The 18,508-nt window shown below is 38.9% G+C and overlaps 1 protein-coding gene and 1 long non-coding RNA gene across 7 annotated transcripts in view; one reads left to right on the forward strand and one right to left on the reverse strand.

Annotated features, from left to right (window-relative positions):
- The window catches only part of MGAT5 (alpha-1,6-mannosylglycoprotein 6-beta-N-acetylglucosaminyltransferase), a 364,486-nt gene that overhangs the window by 106,625 nt on the left and 239,353 nt on the right, over positions 1-18,508 (reverse strand). For all 6 annotated transcript variants that reach the window (XM_047772070.1, XM_047772068.1, XM_047772067.1 and 3 more), the window contains exons 8-9: positions 14,957-15,126; positions 12,126-12,260 (exon numbers count right to left, since the gene is read on the reverse strand). In XM_047772070.1, coding sequence (XP_047628026.1) covers positions 12,126-12,260; positions 14,957-15,126 — 305 coding nt within the window. The remainder of the gene's footprint in view (positions 1-12,125; positions 12,261-14,956; positions 15,127-18,508) is intronic.
- Positions 1-18,508, forward strand: part of LOC125122999 (uncharacterized) — a 29,514-nt gene that overhangs the window by 10,300 nt on the left and 706 nt on the right. Inside the window, exon 2 of the long non-coding RNA XR_007133944.1 lies at positions 2,709-2,773. This is a non-coding gene — a long non-coding RNA (uncharacterized LOC125122999). The remainder of the gene's footprint in view (positions 1-2,708; positions 2,774-18,508) is intronic.

Below are 18,508 nucleotides of genomic sequence, written 5' to 3' on the forward strand. Positions count from 1 at the left end.
CCCCTCCATCACACAAAGATAAAATGAGAAGTCTGCAACTGAATCTGACCAGACTGGTACCCTGATCTCAGACTTTCAGCCTCCCAAATTATGACCCATTCACTTCTGCTATTGATAAGCCCCCCAGGCTGTGATGATTCGGCACAGCCGTCTGAGCAGACTGAGAAGGTTTTATTCTGCTTAGAGCATATTCATGTCTTACCTCCTTCAACACTTTCATCAATTGATTTGAGTACATGACTTTAGGTAAAGCTTAGAATCTCAATAAGCAGTGGTGATCTTTATGTTTTTGACAGTAACAGGACATTATTGTTTTTTTCTCCAGAACTCAAAAAGAAGCGAAACTGATGATGTTGCGTTTGGCTAGTCCACCGAAGCATTAGTCAAACTTGGTCTATTGCTTATTTTTATACAGTCTTCTAGCTAAGACTGATCTTTACATTTTAAAATGGTTTTTTAAAAAGGGAGACTATTTTGTGATATTAAAATTATATGGAATTCGGAGTTCCCGTTGTGGCACAGTGGAAACAAATCTGACTGGGAAACATGAGGTTTCAGGTTCGATCCCTGGCCTCACTCAGTGGGTTAAGGATCCGGCATTGCTATGAGCTGTGGTGTAGGTCACAGACATGGTTTGTATCTGGTGTCACTGTCGCTGTGGTGAAGACCAGCAGCTGTAGCTCCGATTCGACCCCCAGTCTGGGGACCTCCATATGCCGTGGGTACGGCCCTAAAAAGACGAAAGACAAAAAAAAAATTATATGGAATTCCATTTTCAGTGTTCAAAAATAAGGTTTTATTTGAACTAGCCAAACCCAGTTGTTTCTGTATGTCTATGGCTGCTCTTGCATAGTGACAGTAGATTTTGGTAGCTGTGACAGCCTAAAATATTTACTATCTGGCTCTTTGCAGAAAAAGCCTTCTGGCCATTGCTTGGAGTACATAAAGAATGACCAATTGGAAGAAAGGAATCAATACTAAAATAGAACTTATTGATTTTGATTACATTTATTTCATCACTGAGTCTCAAACCATCGATGTAAATTTAACTCATGATCAGCCAATGAAACAGCACTATTTTCTGTTGCTATGAATTAATAATGTTTCTAAATGGCTCTTATAGGACAAAAAGCATAAAAGTAAATAAAGATTAGAGCTCACATTTTTGAATCAGATGATGGCAATGACTTTTAAGCATCTGATTATTTCTTTCCTCCTTTCCTCACTACCAAGAAGTCAATCTTCCTATTATTTTTACGTCAATGCACAATTAAAAAAAAAAAAAAAAAGCACTACACTACATTAGATTTCCCAGGAAGAACAACAGTAAATTGTCATTTTAGTGTGCTGGTTTTCACATCAGAGATCAGCACTACTTGTCTGGACATGGAAGAAAAGAAAGCAGGAAGGCAAGGCAGAACATGGGTGGGCCATGACCTCAAGCTGACCGCAAAAGCAGTGTCCTTCTCCTGGATTCCTGTATGGCTCTCAAGGAACATGTGCTCATCACAGTAATAATTTATCACCAAGAACATGCCATCAGCCTGGCAGCCAGTAGACGGACAGAAATACGAGTTCCCAGTGTAGGAGAAAGCAAGGTAAGGGCCCCAAGGAACTGACCAATGTGTGTTTTTCCTGCTCTTTGAATAGCTCTCAGCACACCTTTTATCTTCTCAGTAAAACATTCCCATCTCTTAACTTACAGTTTTCCTTTTAAAATAACATACAAAAGGAATTGGTTGAGCCAGTGTGTTTTCTTTTGAGAAAGATGCAGTGTACAGAAAAACAGAAGGAAAGATGGTGGCAGCCTGCAGGTCACTATGGGGTGGGTGGGGGGACACACCCACTGACAGGTGAGGCTGGGGAAGGTCCGGCTCCTACAAGAGGGCAGAACTGGGATTCAAAGATGACAGTGGAGAAAGCAGGGAGAAATGGGCCACCTCGCCACAGGAACCTTGGCCTTGAGGTCTTTGGCTGCCTCCCTTTGCTTGTAATCAACTCCAACTCTCTCTAGCTTCTGCCACTGTTTTTAACTTGGAGTTTTATTGGCATTATTTTAAGTTTAGGTAATTAAAACAAACCCTGATGAGTAAAGATGCCTGACAGAAGCCTAACTCCTGAAATCCTGGACTTTTATACAGGGCCAATATGCATGCTACGTGATGTTGGCTTTTACTCAACAGAAGGCTACAGAATGAATGACAGGCCTTTTCAGATACTTGTAACTCTACATGCTTATACTTGAAGCTTTGGTTTGGGAATTGTCTGTTTTTTGTTTGTTTGTTTGCTTGTTTTTTAGCTTAGGTGGGTTTGCTTTATAATCCAGAGGCTAGAGACTGATCTCTATGACAGGGGAGGCTGAACATTAGAGCTTTCCCTCTTCCATCACTTTCTACATCTGTGTGTTTTGGAACTGGATTTGTGTTGTTAATATTTATGCTGTTCCCCTAATGTCTTTTGTGCGTCTGGAGCATCAGGAACAGACTGATGACTTAAAAAGATATTTGCCTTGCTGCCCGAGGCAGCTGGCCTCCTAACAGGGATGGCTGCAGCAATGCCAAATGATTCCTGGAATATCCTCCCTGGGCTAAGCCACACTATTACGAGATGGATGCTGAGAATCTCCTTGCCAGGACCTACTTTCTAATTTGGAGTTTGATATCTTGCACTATTTGCATCTCACTTTCCTTTCTGTTCTCAATTCTCAGAAAAGGCTTCACATGAAGCAAAACAGGGATGAATTTTCCAGTATCAAGCAGGACACTAGGCACATGTAAGTATTTAATAAACGCTTAATTGGATGTCCTGGGTCCCTATATAAACCAAACAAAATTTATAAATATTTCCCCAAGATCAACAGGACTCCTAGGTTTGTTCCTAACTACAAGATCGGATGATAATTTCACATTTAATAGAATTCTTATCATCCACCATCACCCAAGATGAATAGAGTGCCGAGTTTCTAATCTTTAAAAAGGAATGAGGAGTTCCCGTCGTGGCGCAGTGGTTAACAAATCCGACTAGGAACCATGAGGTTGCGGGTTCGGTCCCTGCCCTTGCTTAGTGGGTTAACGATCCGGCGTTGCCGTGAGCTGTGGTGTAGGTTGCAGACGCGGCTCGGATCCCGCGTTGCTGTGGCTCTGGCATAGGTCGGTGGCTACAGCTCCGATTCAACCCCTAGCCTGGGAACCTCCATATGCGGCGGGAGCGGCCCAAGAAATAGCAACAACAACAACAACAACAAAAGACAAAAAACAAACAAACAAACAAACAAAAAAAGGAATGAAATGAGAAGCGTTCTAGAGCTCTTGCCTGGCTTCTGGATGAAATCTTAGCTGCATCACATGACTACAGTGGGGCTAAGGTCCTAACAGCCCTCCTGTCAGCTACTATTAGGAATGCAGGTGATTTATGAAATAAAGGAGGGGTGCACACTGCACTCTTCCATAAAATCCCCTCTGAGATGGTGTCTTTTCGTTGCACAAGAATCAACTACCAATCAACGGTGGCAATTTTAATAATGAAATCATCCTTGTAATTGACCTAAACGCTACCACTGAGAATATATTCCCATCCAGACAGCCCTTAATGGTGAAGAGATGCGAGTCTAGGGAGGTTCCAAATGCCCAGTTCCTTTTACACATTTATCATATGCTTGCCACTTGCAAAATGCCAGAGAAAAACAGCTCTGCTGTTCTTTTCTTAACGCTGTAGCTAAAAAGAAAAAAAAAGTTTGTTTATTTACAAGGCTTATTAACCAAGAAGATGGCTATTTCCACAGAAGGGAGAACACTTATGGTGGCCCATGACTCATGAAGATTTCGAGAAAGCCACAAAACAAAAAACAGGAAAAACCTGACGCACAAGGCAAAGTGCTATCCTGGCCTGGACTAAGATTTTAATTTTGCTTTTTAGTGAAAATACAGACATGTCTCATTTTGTTGTGCTTCGCTTTTTTTTTTTTTGCAGGTTTTTTTTTTTACAAATTATAAGATTTGTGGCAACCCTGTGCTGTCAGATGTTGATTGGTGTTTTTGAGCAATAAAGTGTTTAAAAGAATTTTTTCCTTTCCAGTTTTACTGAAATATAGTTGGCACACAGCAGAGAATAAGTTTGCGGTGTACAGCATAATAAGTTGACTTACATACAACATGGAATGATTATCACAAGTTTAGTAACAATGGTCATCATACAGATAACAAAATTTTAAAGAATTTGTTTTCCTTGTGATAAGAACTGTTGGGACTTAATCTCTTAACTTTCATAGGTAACACATAACAGTGTTAATTATATTCATGATATTGTACATCACATCCCTTGTAATTACTTATAACTGGAAATTTATACCCTTTAACTATCTTCCTCAATTCCTCCTCCTCCTGGTAACTCCCCATCTCTGGTAACCACAAACCTGATCCCCTTTTTTCTAATAATTTGTCTGTTGGTTTTTGAGGTATAATTGACCTATAACACCCTATCTTAGTTTCTGGTGCCCAACATGATTTGGTATTGCTATATATTACAAAGTGATCACAATTAAGTCTAGTTACCATCTGTCACCATACAAAGAAATCAGACAATTATTGACTATATTCACACACTGTGCATTTCCTACTCATGAAATTATCTTTTAATTAAGGCCTGTGCATTTTTTTATACATGCTATTGCACACTTAATAGGCTACATATAGCACAGTATTGATGTAACTTTTTTTTTTTTGTCTTTTTAGGGCCACACCCACAGCATATGGAGATTCCCAGGCTAAGAGTCGAATCGGAGCTGTAGCCACTGGCCTATACTACAGCCAGAGCAATGCCAGATCTGAGCCTCGTCTGTGACCTACACCACAGCTCATGGCAATGCCAGATCCTTAACCCACTGAGTGAGACCAGGGATCAAACTTGCATCCTCATGGATGCTAGTCACATTGGTTTCCACTCAGCCACAAAGAGAACTTTTTATATGCACTGGGAAACCAAAAGATTTGTTGTGACTGGCTTTATTGTGATATTTGCTTTACTGCAGTGGCCTGCAGTTGAACCCTCAGTATCTCTAAGATCTGCATGTACATCCAAAAGTCAATCAAAAATGCACAGTCTCTTCTCAATGAATCCCTTTCTGCTGCCCAAGAGCATTTCACTGCCCTGTGAGAAAATCATCACTACGGGAAAAGAGAATCATTGTCATTGCAAAGAAATTCTACAGCAATCGATGTTTGTCCTTCCCTCTGTTTTTGAGAAGATTCTTATTAATATTTTACCTGATTATCTTTTTCTTCTTCTTCTTCTTTTTTTTTTTTTTTGCTTTTTAGGGCTGCACCTGTGGCATATGGAAGTTCACCTACACTACAGCTCACGGCAATGCCGGATCCTTAACTCATTGAGTGAGGCTAGGTATTGAACCCACAACCCCATGGATCCTAGTTGGATTTGTTAACCACCGAGCCAAAAAGAAAATTCCTATTATTATTTTGAATTTTCATTTCTTTCAACTCTAAAGGACTTCCAATCTGACATTAACTTGGACATTAAAGTTAATAAAATTAATCCATAAACTAACCTGAAATGAAGAAACCTAGTTCAGGCAATTAAGGATTTATTTATTGGTTAAGTTAAAAGAACACATCAAAACATCTCTTTACAGCCTAACAACAGAAAAGAAAAACATGAAGGGATTTCCGAGCTGTACAAATTGAAATATTTCAGAGTGTTCTCTTAGGAAATTGGTCCAAACTAAAGGTAAACATTAATTATGAGTTGGTAAAATTGGTACTAATTTCACCATTTTTACCCAACTTCATGTACCATTGACAAAATTAAATAATTACGATGTGTAGTTAAATTTATTCACCTTTTAAAATTTATTGGAAACTTTTACATATAGATCACAGATAAAAGATAGTATCAGCTGTCAGAAATGGAAGACAACAAAAGAGCACATTACTCTTCTTTCCTTTTTGGTGGTTCATTGTGTTTTAAGATTATATTATACTCCATTAAAAATTTTTTAAAAATAACGGTTATTATTCCCTATGCTGTACAACATATCCTTGTGACTTATCTCTTTTATACACAATAGTTTGTATCTCTTAATCCCATACCTGAATCTTGCCCTTCCTCCTTCCCTCACCTCAGTAGTAACCACTAGTTTGTTTTCTATATCTGTGAGTCTGTTTCTATAATGCTTATATACATTCTCCATATTTTTTAGATTTCACTTAAGTGGTATCATATTGTATTTGTCTTTCTCTGACTTACTCTACTTAGTATGATAATCTCTAGTCTATCCACATTGCTGTAAATGGCACTATTCTTTTCATGGCTGAGTAGTATTCCACTGTATATGTGTACCACTTCTCTATTCATTCATCTGTTAATGGACATTTAGGGTCTGTTCATGTCTTGGCTATTGTAAATGGTGCTGCTGTGAACATTAGGGTGCATGTATCTTTCTAAATTAGTGTTTTCAATTTTTCTGAATATACACTCAGCAGTGGAATTGCTGGGTCCTATGGCAGTCCTATTTTTAGTTTTTTGAGGAGCCTCCATACTGTTTTCATAGTGGCTGCACCAACTTACACTCCCACCCATGTTGTTTGGATTACTGCAGCTTTGTAGTATCAACTGCAGATAGGGAATCGAATACCCATAGCTTTGTACTTTTTCCTCAGGATTGCTTTGGCAATTCACAATCTTTTGTGGTTCCATATAAACTTTAGGATTACTTGTTCTAGTTCTATGAAAGATGTTACGTGTATTTTGATGGGGAATCACATTAAACCTGCAGATTGCTTTGGGTAGTATATTCTTGTTGAGAATATTAATTCTTCCAATCCAAGAGCTTGGGATATTTACGTCTTGTATCACCTTCAATTTCCTTTATCAATGTTTTATAGTTTTCAGAGTACAGGTTTTTTTACCTCCTTGGTCAAGTTTATTCCCAGGTATTTTATACTTTTTGAATCAATTTTAAATGGGATTTTTTTTTTTTTACTTTCTCTGATAGTTGATTATTAGTGTATAGAAAAGCAACAGATTTCTGTATGTTAATCTTGTATCTTGCAACTTTCCTGAATTCATGTATTAGCTTAATAGCTTTTTGGTAGAGACTTTAGGGTTTTCTACATAAAATATCATGTCATTTGCAAATAGTGACAGTTTTACTTCTTTCCTTCCAATTTGGATGTTTTTTTGTTTTTCTTGTCTGTCCACTGTAGCTAGGACTTCTAACACTATGTTAAACAGAAGTGGCAAGAGGAGGCATCCTTGTCTTATTCCTGAGTTTAGACAAAAAGCTTTCACCCTTTCATTACTGAGTAGGATATTAGCTGTGTGTTTGTCATAAATGGTTTTCATTTTGTTGAGATATGTTCCATCTATAATCACTTTGATGAGTTTTATGACTTTGTATCACTGTGGTATTGGTGTTATTTCTCCGCTTTCTTCTTTTGTTTATTTGGGTTCTCTGTTTTCTTCTTGGTGAACCTGGCTAAAGGTTTATCAATTTTCTTTATCTTTGAAAAAAAAAAAAAACAGCTATTGGTCTCATTTATCTTTTCTATTCATTTTTTTGGAGGGGGTCTATATTTTATTTCCTCTATGGTCTTTATTATTTCCTTCCTTCTGTTGATTTTGTGCTTTGTTTTTCCTTTTCTAATTCCTTCAGGTGATAAGTTAGGTTGTTTATTTGAGAATTTTATTTCTTGAGGAATGCCTGTATTGCTATAAATTTCCCTCAGAACCGCTTTTACTGTATCCCACATATATTTGAGAGTTGTGTTTCCACTGTCATTTGTCTCATGGTATTTTCTGACTTCTTTGATCCATTGGTTTTTTTCAGTAGCATGTTTTTGTCACATTTTTGTTCTTTTCCTATTTTTCTTTCTGTGCTTGATTATTCCGCACTGTTGGGATTGGGAAAATGCTTGATATAATTTCTATTCTCTTAAATTTGTTGATATAATTTCTATCCTCTTAAGTTTTGTGGCCCAGAATGTGATTTATCCCCGAGAACATTCCATATACACTTGAAAAGAAAGTGTATGTTTTTGGATGTGATGTCCTGTAGATATCTACTAAGTCCAGTTGGTCCACCATGTCATTTAAGACCAGTATTATCTTATCGATTTTTCTGTCTAGAAGATCTGTCCACTGATATAAGTGGGGTGTTAAAATCCCCTACTATTAGTGTATTATTGTCAATTTTTCTCTTCGTGTCTTTCAATAATTGTTTTATATATTTGGGTGCTCCTATATTGGTTGCATGTGTTAACCACTATGCTATTCTCTTCTTGTACTGATCCATTTACCATTATATAATGCTCTTCTTTTTCTTGTTGTAGCCTTTATTTTAAAGTCTATTTTGTCTAATATGAATACTGCTACCCGATTTCTTGCCATTTCTATTTGTGTGAAATATCTTTTTCCATCTCCTCACTTTCAGTTTCTGTGTGCAAAGCAGCATATAGATGGGTCTTCTATTATTCAATTATTCACCCTATGTAAATTGATTAAAGCATTATTACATTGCTAGGTATGTACTTACTAACATTTTATTACTTGTTTTCCAGTTTTTATAGTTCTTCTCTGTTCATTTCTTCTTTTGGTTTCTTCCCTGTGGTCTGATGATTTTCTTTAGCAGTATGCTTCTCTTCCTTTTTTTTTTAGTTTTTGTATATCTATTGTAGGTTTTCAAGTTGTGGTTACCATAGGGCTCATATACATTGACCTATATCTACTTGGCATTTTGTTTGTTTGTTTGTTTGTCTTTTTGTCTTTTCTAGTGCTGCACCTGCAGCATATGGCAGTTCCCAGGCTAGGGGGTCTAATTGGAGCTGTAGCTGCTTGCCTACGCCACAGCCACATCAAAGCGGGATCTGAGCCACTTCAGCGACCTACACCACAGCTCATGGCAAAGCCAGATCTTTAACCCACTGAGCGAGGCCGGGGGATCAAACCCACAATCTCATGGTTCCTAGTCGGATTCGTTAACCACTGAGCCACAGTGGGAACTCCCTATATCTACTTGTTTTAAACTGGTATTCATTTAAGTTTAAACTCATTCTAAGAGAGCAACATTTTTTACACTCCTCCCTCATATTCTGTGTTTTTGGTATCATATTTTACATCTTCATGCATATCCTTTTATTGTTTATTGTGGTTATAGCTGCTTTTAAAATTGTTTGTCTTTTAATCTTCATACTGGCCTATTTAACTGGTTGATCCTCAGTCCTTACTATATATTTGCCTTTCCTAGTGGGATTTTCCATTTCCTACAGATTCTTTCTTCTCTTCCACTTAGAGAAAACCTTATAACCTTTCTTTTAGAGTTGGTTTAGTACTGATGAACTCTTAGTATTTGCTTGTCTGAATTCTTTATCTTTCTCTCTAGTCTCAGTGATAATCTTGTCGGGTAGAGTATCCTAGGTTGCAAGTTTTTCCTTTTCGGCACTTTGAATATATCAGGACACTCCTTTCTGCCCTAAAAGTTTCTGCAAAAAAATCAGCTGATAGCCTTATAGGGTTCCAATGCATGACCTGTTTTTCTCTTGCTGCCTTTAGAATTCTACCGTTTATAATTTTAATCATGATATGTCTTGGTATAGGTCTATTTGGGATCATCTTGATTGGGACCTTCTGTGCTTCCTGTTTATGGATGTTTCCTTCTTCAGATCTGGGAAATTTTTAGCATTATTTACTCAAATACATTTTATATTCCCTTGTCTCTCTCTGCTGCTCTGAGACCCTATAATGCAAATCTTGATGTGCTTAAAGTAATCTCAGAGATCTCTTAAACCATTCTCACTTTTAAAAAGTTATTTTTCTTTTTGCTCTTCAGATTGGGTGATTTCCATTATACTCTCTTCCAGACCACTTAGGAATACTTCTATATTGCTTAGTCTTCTATTCCTTCCTTCTAGTATGTTTTTTAAATTACAGCTATTGAATTCTTCACTTTCAATTAGATCTTTTTTTATATTTTCTAGCTCCTTGTTAAAATTCTCACTGTGTTCATCTATTCTCTTCCCTAATTCATTTAGCATTTTTATTACCAATGCTTTGAATTCTTAATCTGGTAATTTGTTTATTTCTGATTGATTATTTCTCAGGGGTTTTCTCTTGCTCTTTCAATTGAGATCAGTTTCTTTGCCTTTACATTCTGTGTAACTTTCTTTGCCTCTATGAATTAAGGTGAAGAAGTTACCTATTGCCATCCTGAAGGGGTGTCCTTATGGGGAATGCCCCTATACAGACTGCATGTGCCCAGTATCTTTGGTGGGAGAGGTGGATGTGACATGGGTGCAAATCATGCCTTCCCTTGGGGTATACTGGCAGCTATCATCTTCATATGGGTGGGGCTGGAGCTGAGAGTGAAATGTGGCTCCCTCTCTGCTTAGTGGCCATCATCTCCCTATCAAGGGTGGGGCCTGATCCCAAGTTGCTGGAGCAGAAACCCTGATGTTTGGGCCTGAGCTAGCTCTGTCTGCTTTAAGTGTGTGCCTTCCCCTCTCTCAGCCCTGGGACCCTCACTCCAGTGGTGTGGTGCTGAAGTAAGGGCAGCAGGTGCGGGCTCTTGCCTTGTGTTGGCCACAGACAGAGATCAAAGCTGTCTTCTGTGCACTGCCTGTGCAAGCACCAGCAATTGCTTTCCTCTTTGACTAGATGCAGCCTCATATCCAAGCCCCTTTGTCCCTCACAGGCACTCACTGCCCTCAGTCTCTTCCATTCTTGCCTTGCTATGGCCTCTTAGCAGGTAGAGCCTTTGTGACTTCTAAGCATGTATCAAGGGGTGAGCTCTGGTGGAACAGCTACCATCGGAGGTCTGGGCTGTTCGTGATGCACTGCCAAAAACTCACTTTGGGGGGCCACTGTCACCTCACACAGGCTCCATCCTGGGACCAGGCCACCTCTGCATCCCATGGTCTTCTGTCTCCAAATGTGGCCATGCCAGATCCAGTGCTGTGTTCTGACACAGAATAAGTAGAGCTAGAGCATTCACTTGGCTAGGGCTGGCATGCCGAGGCCGCTGCAGGAAATCTCTATCCATCCTCTCTGCCTTGCCTCAGGGGCAAACCAGTACATGCATGCTCCTCACAAGCTGAGTCCAGCTTCCCACAGCCCTCCTGGGAGTCCCAGCAATTCTCCAACCTGCCAGGGGGGCTCATCTCCCCCATGGAGGACCCCAGGACTCAGGCACCCAATCTAAGGCTCTCATGGCTCACTCCCCAGGGCAGGTATCTGCCTGAGTCCCCTCCACAGGTCCCCATCTAATCATTTTTCTTCCCTTTCCTAACCAATTACCTATGGATCTTTCTTACAGCCTTGGTTGTACAGGAATCTTTTTGACAGTTTCCCGTTAGTTTTCATTGAGAACTGTTCCACATCTAAATGCATTTCTGATGTGTTCACAGGGGGAAGTGAGTTTCATGTCCTCCTATTCTGCCATCTTGATCAATCCTCCATACCACTCTTCTTTCATAAAAAATACTAAACTCAAACTACTCTTTTTGCCTGCTGAAAACTGAGACTTACAGCTACTCTCATCTTGTTAAAAATGCACACAAGCGTTAAAAGTAGTGCTATAGTACCAAACTAAGACTTTCTCAAAAGATTAAATAATACAAATTGTGCACAGAGTAACAATACTTGGTTGTGCTAAGCATGAGGCTTATCTTAAAAAGTACAAAGACCCCAGCATTCAGAGAAGCTATGCCCAGCTTTCTCTTCCAAGAATGACAAAACTGATGAGGAAAAGGAAAAAGAAATGAGTCATCATCTCAAACCTGAAGGATATAAAAAGTGACACTGTCTATATTTTATCAAAATTGTTATTTGAGTAAAAGGATGAGACTGGTATAGGCAAACCAAGAGAAGAATGCTAAATATTAAGGAAGGTAAAAAGGAGGTTGGACACTTGTTTTTTATTCTTAAAAGAGATCAATGAAAATAACAATGCTTGAAAGTGAAAAGGTACTTTGGAGATTGTGAACTTCAATTAGGCATGAGAAACACACGCTGCACAGTTCAAAAGATAACATCTGATGAGCTTTTTCTAGCAGCAACTGTGTTACTCTCGTTAAAAAATAAAAAGCTCTAAAAACTTAAGAATAGTATGTAGCACTTACTGGTAATGCACCCAGGATGGTCCGAGGGTCTTCTTGAATTGAGCGAGTCCTACGATGTCAATATAAATGAGCTCAACAATTCTGTCTCCTACGGTTGGGCAGCCAGATCGGTTTCCCACAACCTTCTTCATTATCCTAGAGAAAGGACAGAGAGAGGAAAAAAAAAAAAGAAAAACAATTTATTGCAAGGTATTGCACTCAGTAACTTCAAGAAGCAAATAACCATCCCAAGAATCCTTATCAGGGAGGATGGCATGGCCCTTCCCACCAGCCATCTATGCAAATTCTTCCCACCCATTAAGTCCATCCAGAGCCTCGATTCTGACTCTTGCAAAAGCAAATGGTGGTGTACAGACACAGCCTTTGAAACCAAGGAAGATCTGGGTCTGAATCTATCTCCACTTAACTTGCTTGTTAAGAAGATCGTGGAGGTCTTTAAGCACTGCTGCCAGGGCCAGATATGTTTTATTTCAGAAGAAAACTGTGGAAGCAACATGGAGCAGTGGATTCCAAACATGCCTATATACTGGAATCACCTGGGGATCTTTCTAGACTCCCCAAACCCAGACCATATCCTAGACTAGTTAAGTGAAAACCTTTGCAGGTAGGACATAGTCACAAGCATCTTTTGATTCTTCCAGGTAATTCCAATGTACAGACAGGTTGGGAGCCTCTGACTACAGGGTGGACCAGGAGTCAGCCAGCTGTGGTTCAATGGGCCACACATAGTCTTCTGCCTGCGTTTGTTAATTAAGTTTCATAGGTCCACGACTATATTCATTATTTGTATACCATGACTACTTTCTACTTTCCTTCTACAAGGACAGAGTTGAATAGTTGTGATGGAGGATGAGACCTAATGAGTGAGTAGAATTTGGGACAGGCAGCTGTCTAGGAAGGGCCATGCCTTTACTCATTTGTTCAGTAAATCTTTAGGAGCACCTGCTATGTGCCAGGCACTGTTCTAGGTGCTCAGTACCCAGAGGTGAACAATATTCACACAGCTTTTGCCCTCCCTGTGCTGACACTCTAGCACCCACAGCTGATGATACTCATCACATTGTAATTGGAGCAATTATGCAGTATATCAGTTGCAATTGTCAAAAGGTTGGATGCATGCTGGTCATCTCTATATGTCCCATACCAAGAACCAGGCCACGGACAGCACTGAAGGAATAACAGCTCAATATATGAAGGCACTCACTTCATAGGTTGTGTTCCCAAGGAGTTTTATTTATTTATTTATTTTTGCATTGAGAAACCAAATTATAACTTATTTTTTTTGTTATATTTGATTTTTTAATTGAAGTTGACTTATGTTGATTTTTGCTGTACAGAAAAGTGATTCAGTTATATATACGTATACTTTCTTTCTTATATTCTTTTCTGTTATGGTTTACCTCAGTATATTGGATATAGTTCCCTGTGAAATCAAGTAGGAACTTGTTTATCATCCTATATATAAAACAAAGTATCTGCTAATCCCAAACTCCCAGTCCACCCTCCCCCCACACCGCCCCATCCCCAAGGTGTTTTAAAGGAAGTAGGAGGAAGGCAACTGTTAAAGGGATGAGTGGTGATGAAAGGGCTTGGAAGACCTTAGGTTTAGCAAGCTCTGAAAGGAGCACAGTGGTTCAGCAGTCAAGAGCACAGGATTTGAGGTCAGACAGAGTGCTCAAATCCTCACTCTTCTACATACTCTCCATGGGACTGTGAAGAACTCATTTTTGGTTTGAATCCCAGTTTCTTCATCTTTAAAACAGAGAAAGAGCCAGCACTTACTTCCAGGTCTGCGCTAAGGACTAAGATGAAACAGGGAAAGCTCTTAGTATCTGGTGTGCAGGAAGCACTCAACAAATGTTTGCTCTTAATAGGCATCATCAATATTATGGTTGTCATAACTGTTGATACTGCTGCTGTAACTGAAGCCCTTCTCATGCTTTCAGCATATGGAAAACATTTAACAAATGAGAGCTGATATAATCTCACTGATATTACTGTTTTCATCTCAATACTGCCTCTCATCAGGTGTGGACCTCAGACCTAACCCAAATGACCTCTCTGGGCATCCATGTCTGGAACAATAAAGTAGGAGCAGGATGGGTGGGACATATATTAACACCTCTCCCATTTCTAGAATGTCTGTTCATTCAAGCTATTTCTTTTGGAACAGCTGACATTATTGCAACATGCTAACTTGGCTACTGGGTACAGAAGCTCCATGGGCAGTTATCCGAAGAGGAGGGAGGGGGCTCTAAGCATTTCTGCTTGGCCAGCCATGTCAATCTAAAGGGGATAAAGAGAGGGATCCAACTACAAGAAAATTTCAGGGAAACCAAAAATCCAGGTAGATTTGACAGACTCAGAGCCTAAAGTTCGCTAATTGAAATAGGATTGGATCAGGGCTTTTGAGAAACTCATTCTATTCAAATTAAATTACAAACAGGAACCTGCCTTGTTTTAAGATTTAGAAAGCTTGATGTTGAGGAGGGAATGGTATGAATTCCAATAAGAGACAGGGAATTAGGAAAGTCAATAATGTTTTGTGCTGCAGATGCTGGAAGCACCTGTAACAGCAAAGAATAAGCTCCTTAGTTTGAATTTTCTGGCATTCATTTATGAAGCCTCTGGAGCCTGCAGCTACAATGAAAACATATTATCCTTTTCACAGTGTATGTATATAGCTCCTGAAAATAATCTTCTTATCTCATGTTTAGTGAATTATCACTTTCATTTTCCTCCACAAGAAATTACACACTAATAGAGGGCTTTAACAGTTTACAATTTCTTTTTTGTATTCTGATTTTAAAATTGAAAAGTAATCTCCTTACTCCTTGAGCTCCACCAGTGAAGCTGAAATCCTAATGTCATGGCCCAGTAAGTACAGAGATGTAATTAAATCACTCCACTGAACCAGTTCACCAAGAGGGCCACCACTGAATGCTGTCTCCGCAATCTTAAATCCAGATTCTTTAGTCAAGAGTCCCAGGTGAACAAGGACCTGGAAAAAACACAAAGAAGAGGCACATATTGATTCCCACTGGAGCAAGTACAGACCCCACAGGCATACACCCAAAAGCCACCCACCAAAGTCATGTTTACATTCTAATGAAATCTCAACATGGGGTAAATAATCTTTGTAGAAGATGCAGAGAAAGGAAGGAAGTGACGTTTTATTGTTGTTTTAGAGAAATAAAGTCATTACTATATTTGGAATGGCTAGGGGGGCAAAGGTAGAGAGATAACCCTGCTTTCAAAAAGTGGAATATGTTTGGAAAATCAAGGAGACTAAGCTAGGACAATAAAATATCTTTTAACAACATTAGGCTTTTTTTCACAGCTGGAATATTTTTAAGCTTTTAATAAGGAAAACTTCAAACACAAGGAAAAGCAAACATGACAATACAGTAAATTCTAATGTACTCAACAATTACAGACTTCAACAATTATTAACTCCCCCTCACCTTTTTTCTTTTTAGGGCCTCACCTGAAGCATATGGAAGTTCCCGGGCCAGGGGTCAAATCAGAGCTGCAGCTGCCAACCTGTGCTATAGCCACAGCAACATGGGATCCAAGCTGCATCTGTGACCCATGCAGCTGCTTTAGGCAATGCCTGATCCTTAACCCACTGACTGAAGCCAGGGAACCAACCCACATCCTCATGGATACTAGATGGGTTCTTAACCTGCTGAGCCACAACAGGAATTCCCAATAATTATTAACTCCTGACAAATCTTATTTAATGTACATCCCTCATTTTTTCCCAACCACTCTAGTTTATCTTGAAGCCAAATCCTAGACTGCCTACCCTTTCATCTGTGAATGTTTGTGTTGCTAAAATAAATAAACTTTCACTTAAACACAACCATAATATCACCAACGTATTGAATACAACCATCACCCCTGACATAGCTATTAATTTCTTCATATCATCCAATATCCATTTAGTGTATACACTTGCTCAACTGTCCTCCCTTTTTTTTTTTTCATTTTTTATGCCTGCACCCACGGCATATGGAGGTTCCAAGGCTAGGGGTCAAATGGGAGCTGCAGCCGCTGGCCTACACCAGAGCTCACGGCAACACCAGATCCTCAACCCACTGAATGAGGCCAGGGATTGAACCTGAGTCCTCATGGATGCTAGCCACGAGAGGAACTCCCCCCGAACCCCCGCCTTTTTTTTTTTTTCAAGTGCAGTTGGTTGAGTCAGAAGTCAAATCAAGGGTATTAATTGTAATGCCTCGTCCATCTTTTAGCCTTCTCTAACCTATACTAGTACCCAGTCATCTTTTTTGGGAGAGGGAGGGGCTCGTAATTTGTCAAAGAAACTGGGCTGTATTTCCAGTTAAGTCTTTCACACTCCAGATTCTGCTGACTGTGTAAGGGATTCTTCTGTCTCTCGTATTTATAGTAAACTAGTAATTAGATCTGCAGACATGATGAAATATGTATTTGATTTTTTTTTTTTTGGCAATACCACTTCATACGTGGTGCTGTGTACTTCCAATGGTGGGAACAATATCTGAGTGTTCTGCGATGTTAGCAGTGACTGATGATCACTGACTAGATGCATTAATCCATTAGGGGTTGCAAATGGTGACAGTCTATCATTCTGTCTGCTTCTATTAGCTGGAATACTTCTGTAAAGAGAAAGCATCCCCCTCGTGAAGGACAGTTTCCACAGACAAAGCCTGGTAAATACTTGATTCTTTCCCTTTATTTACCAGTTTCAAGAGAACACATTTGTTCTTTGGCATACTCTAATGAGGACCAATGAAGATGTAAAAACTATATATCACTATAAAGTCATGACTATAAATATATTTAATGTGTTTCATGACACTGCAGTTCTTATTTTTACCGGTGAACAAAATGTGCCATCTTGGACAATGGGAGGCTATTAAGGTTGGCTTCTAAGTGCTTTGACAAAATCCTAGTAGTCTAATCGTTTCGTTGCTTTCTGCTCTGACAAAGTGTTCCTAGCTCAACACGCACAACATCTGCCTCGGACCTCAATCGGCTATTTTTCCAAGAACCTCTTATACCATTTAGTGAAGTGGCATTTCGAGATCAAAGCCTGGTGCTTAAAGTTCTCCAGAGGATCACTGTTTCTAGGCCTTTTCAGCGGACAGAGCTAGAAAATTTACTTTTCCTCAAGGATAAAACTAATCATGAGTTCGTAAAGAGTTTTCCAATTCTAACCCAGGATTACAGTATCTTTACCTAACATTACCCATCTCACATCTGTTATTTCCTCTCTCCACACTGAAAACACTGCTTCTCCAGGACACTAACATAATGGCTCATTTGCTTCACTCCAATACACATAATGGATTCAGAAGGAGAAATTCCACACCATTATCTATACAATTGGGAAAAATTGTTCTAAGATATTTTTGCAGGGTTTAAATTCTTTGTGATGTCCCATCAGCAACATTCAATGTATTGTGTTCTAAAGTCACTAAGAATAGCCCTTCTCTATGTGCTTAGAGTGAACCTGGACATGTGCTCAGTTTACGTGCTTTATTTTCCTTGTGATTTTTAGGTTTTTTTTTTTTTCATAATTAAATTTTGTTTTACACTACGTAAAATGATTCCAGTGTCAAATCTACAAAATAAGATCTATTCAGAGAAGTCCAGTTTGTTCATACCTGATGCCCCTATGTTACACTCTTACTCCCCTTAATTGACCGTTTTTATTGTGGTAAAATATATGTTATGTAAACTTCATCATTTTTAACTATTTTTAAGTGCACAGTTCTGTGCATTAAATACATTCACATTAATGTGCAACCATCACCACCTTCCATCTCCTTTATTTTTAATTTGATAGTTTATTCTTCCCTTTAAAAAATCCGAGCAATTAGTATATATGTATATTACATACATTATATATGTCTATCTCTAGGTATACATATAGGTATAGATATACAAATAACTCTTTTCCTTTAAAAATAATTTCACTATTTTCTACTTAATATGTCTTCAACTCACAATATATTCTGGAGATTACTGCACAGGAGTACATAGAAATACTCTTTATTTCTTTTTACAGCCCACCTGGATCTATGATCACATAATCTTTCACAGAGGACTATCTGCCAGGAAGTCAGGTCCTGCTGTCTCATAAACTCAAGGAATCTAAGCCAGACTGACTCATAAAACTGTCTTGGGTTCTGCAAGTATATCTGTATTTTTTTTTTTTCCTGAGGGGATCAAATTAGGCACACTTAAACTCATTTTTCATTTATTTTTAGATATGAGAACAGATGATTTACTTTGCTCAGTTATTCTTCATCAGAACAGTTCATCTAAAGTCACAGCCACTTAATCCATAACTAATGAGGCGTAAGGTCTTCTCTGCTTAGGGATATTCTAGAGGA

Source organism: Phacochoerus africanus, chromosome 3, assembly GCF_016906955.1.
Source record: "Phacochoerus africanus isolate WHEZ1 chromosome 3, ROS_Pafr_v1, whole genome shotgun sequence".
NCBI lineage: Eukaryota > Metazoa > Chordata > Mammalia > Artiodactyla > Suidae > Phacochoerus > Phacochoerus africanus.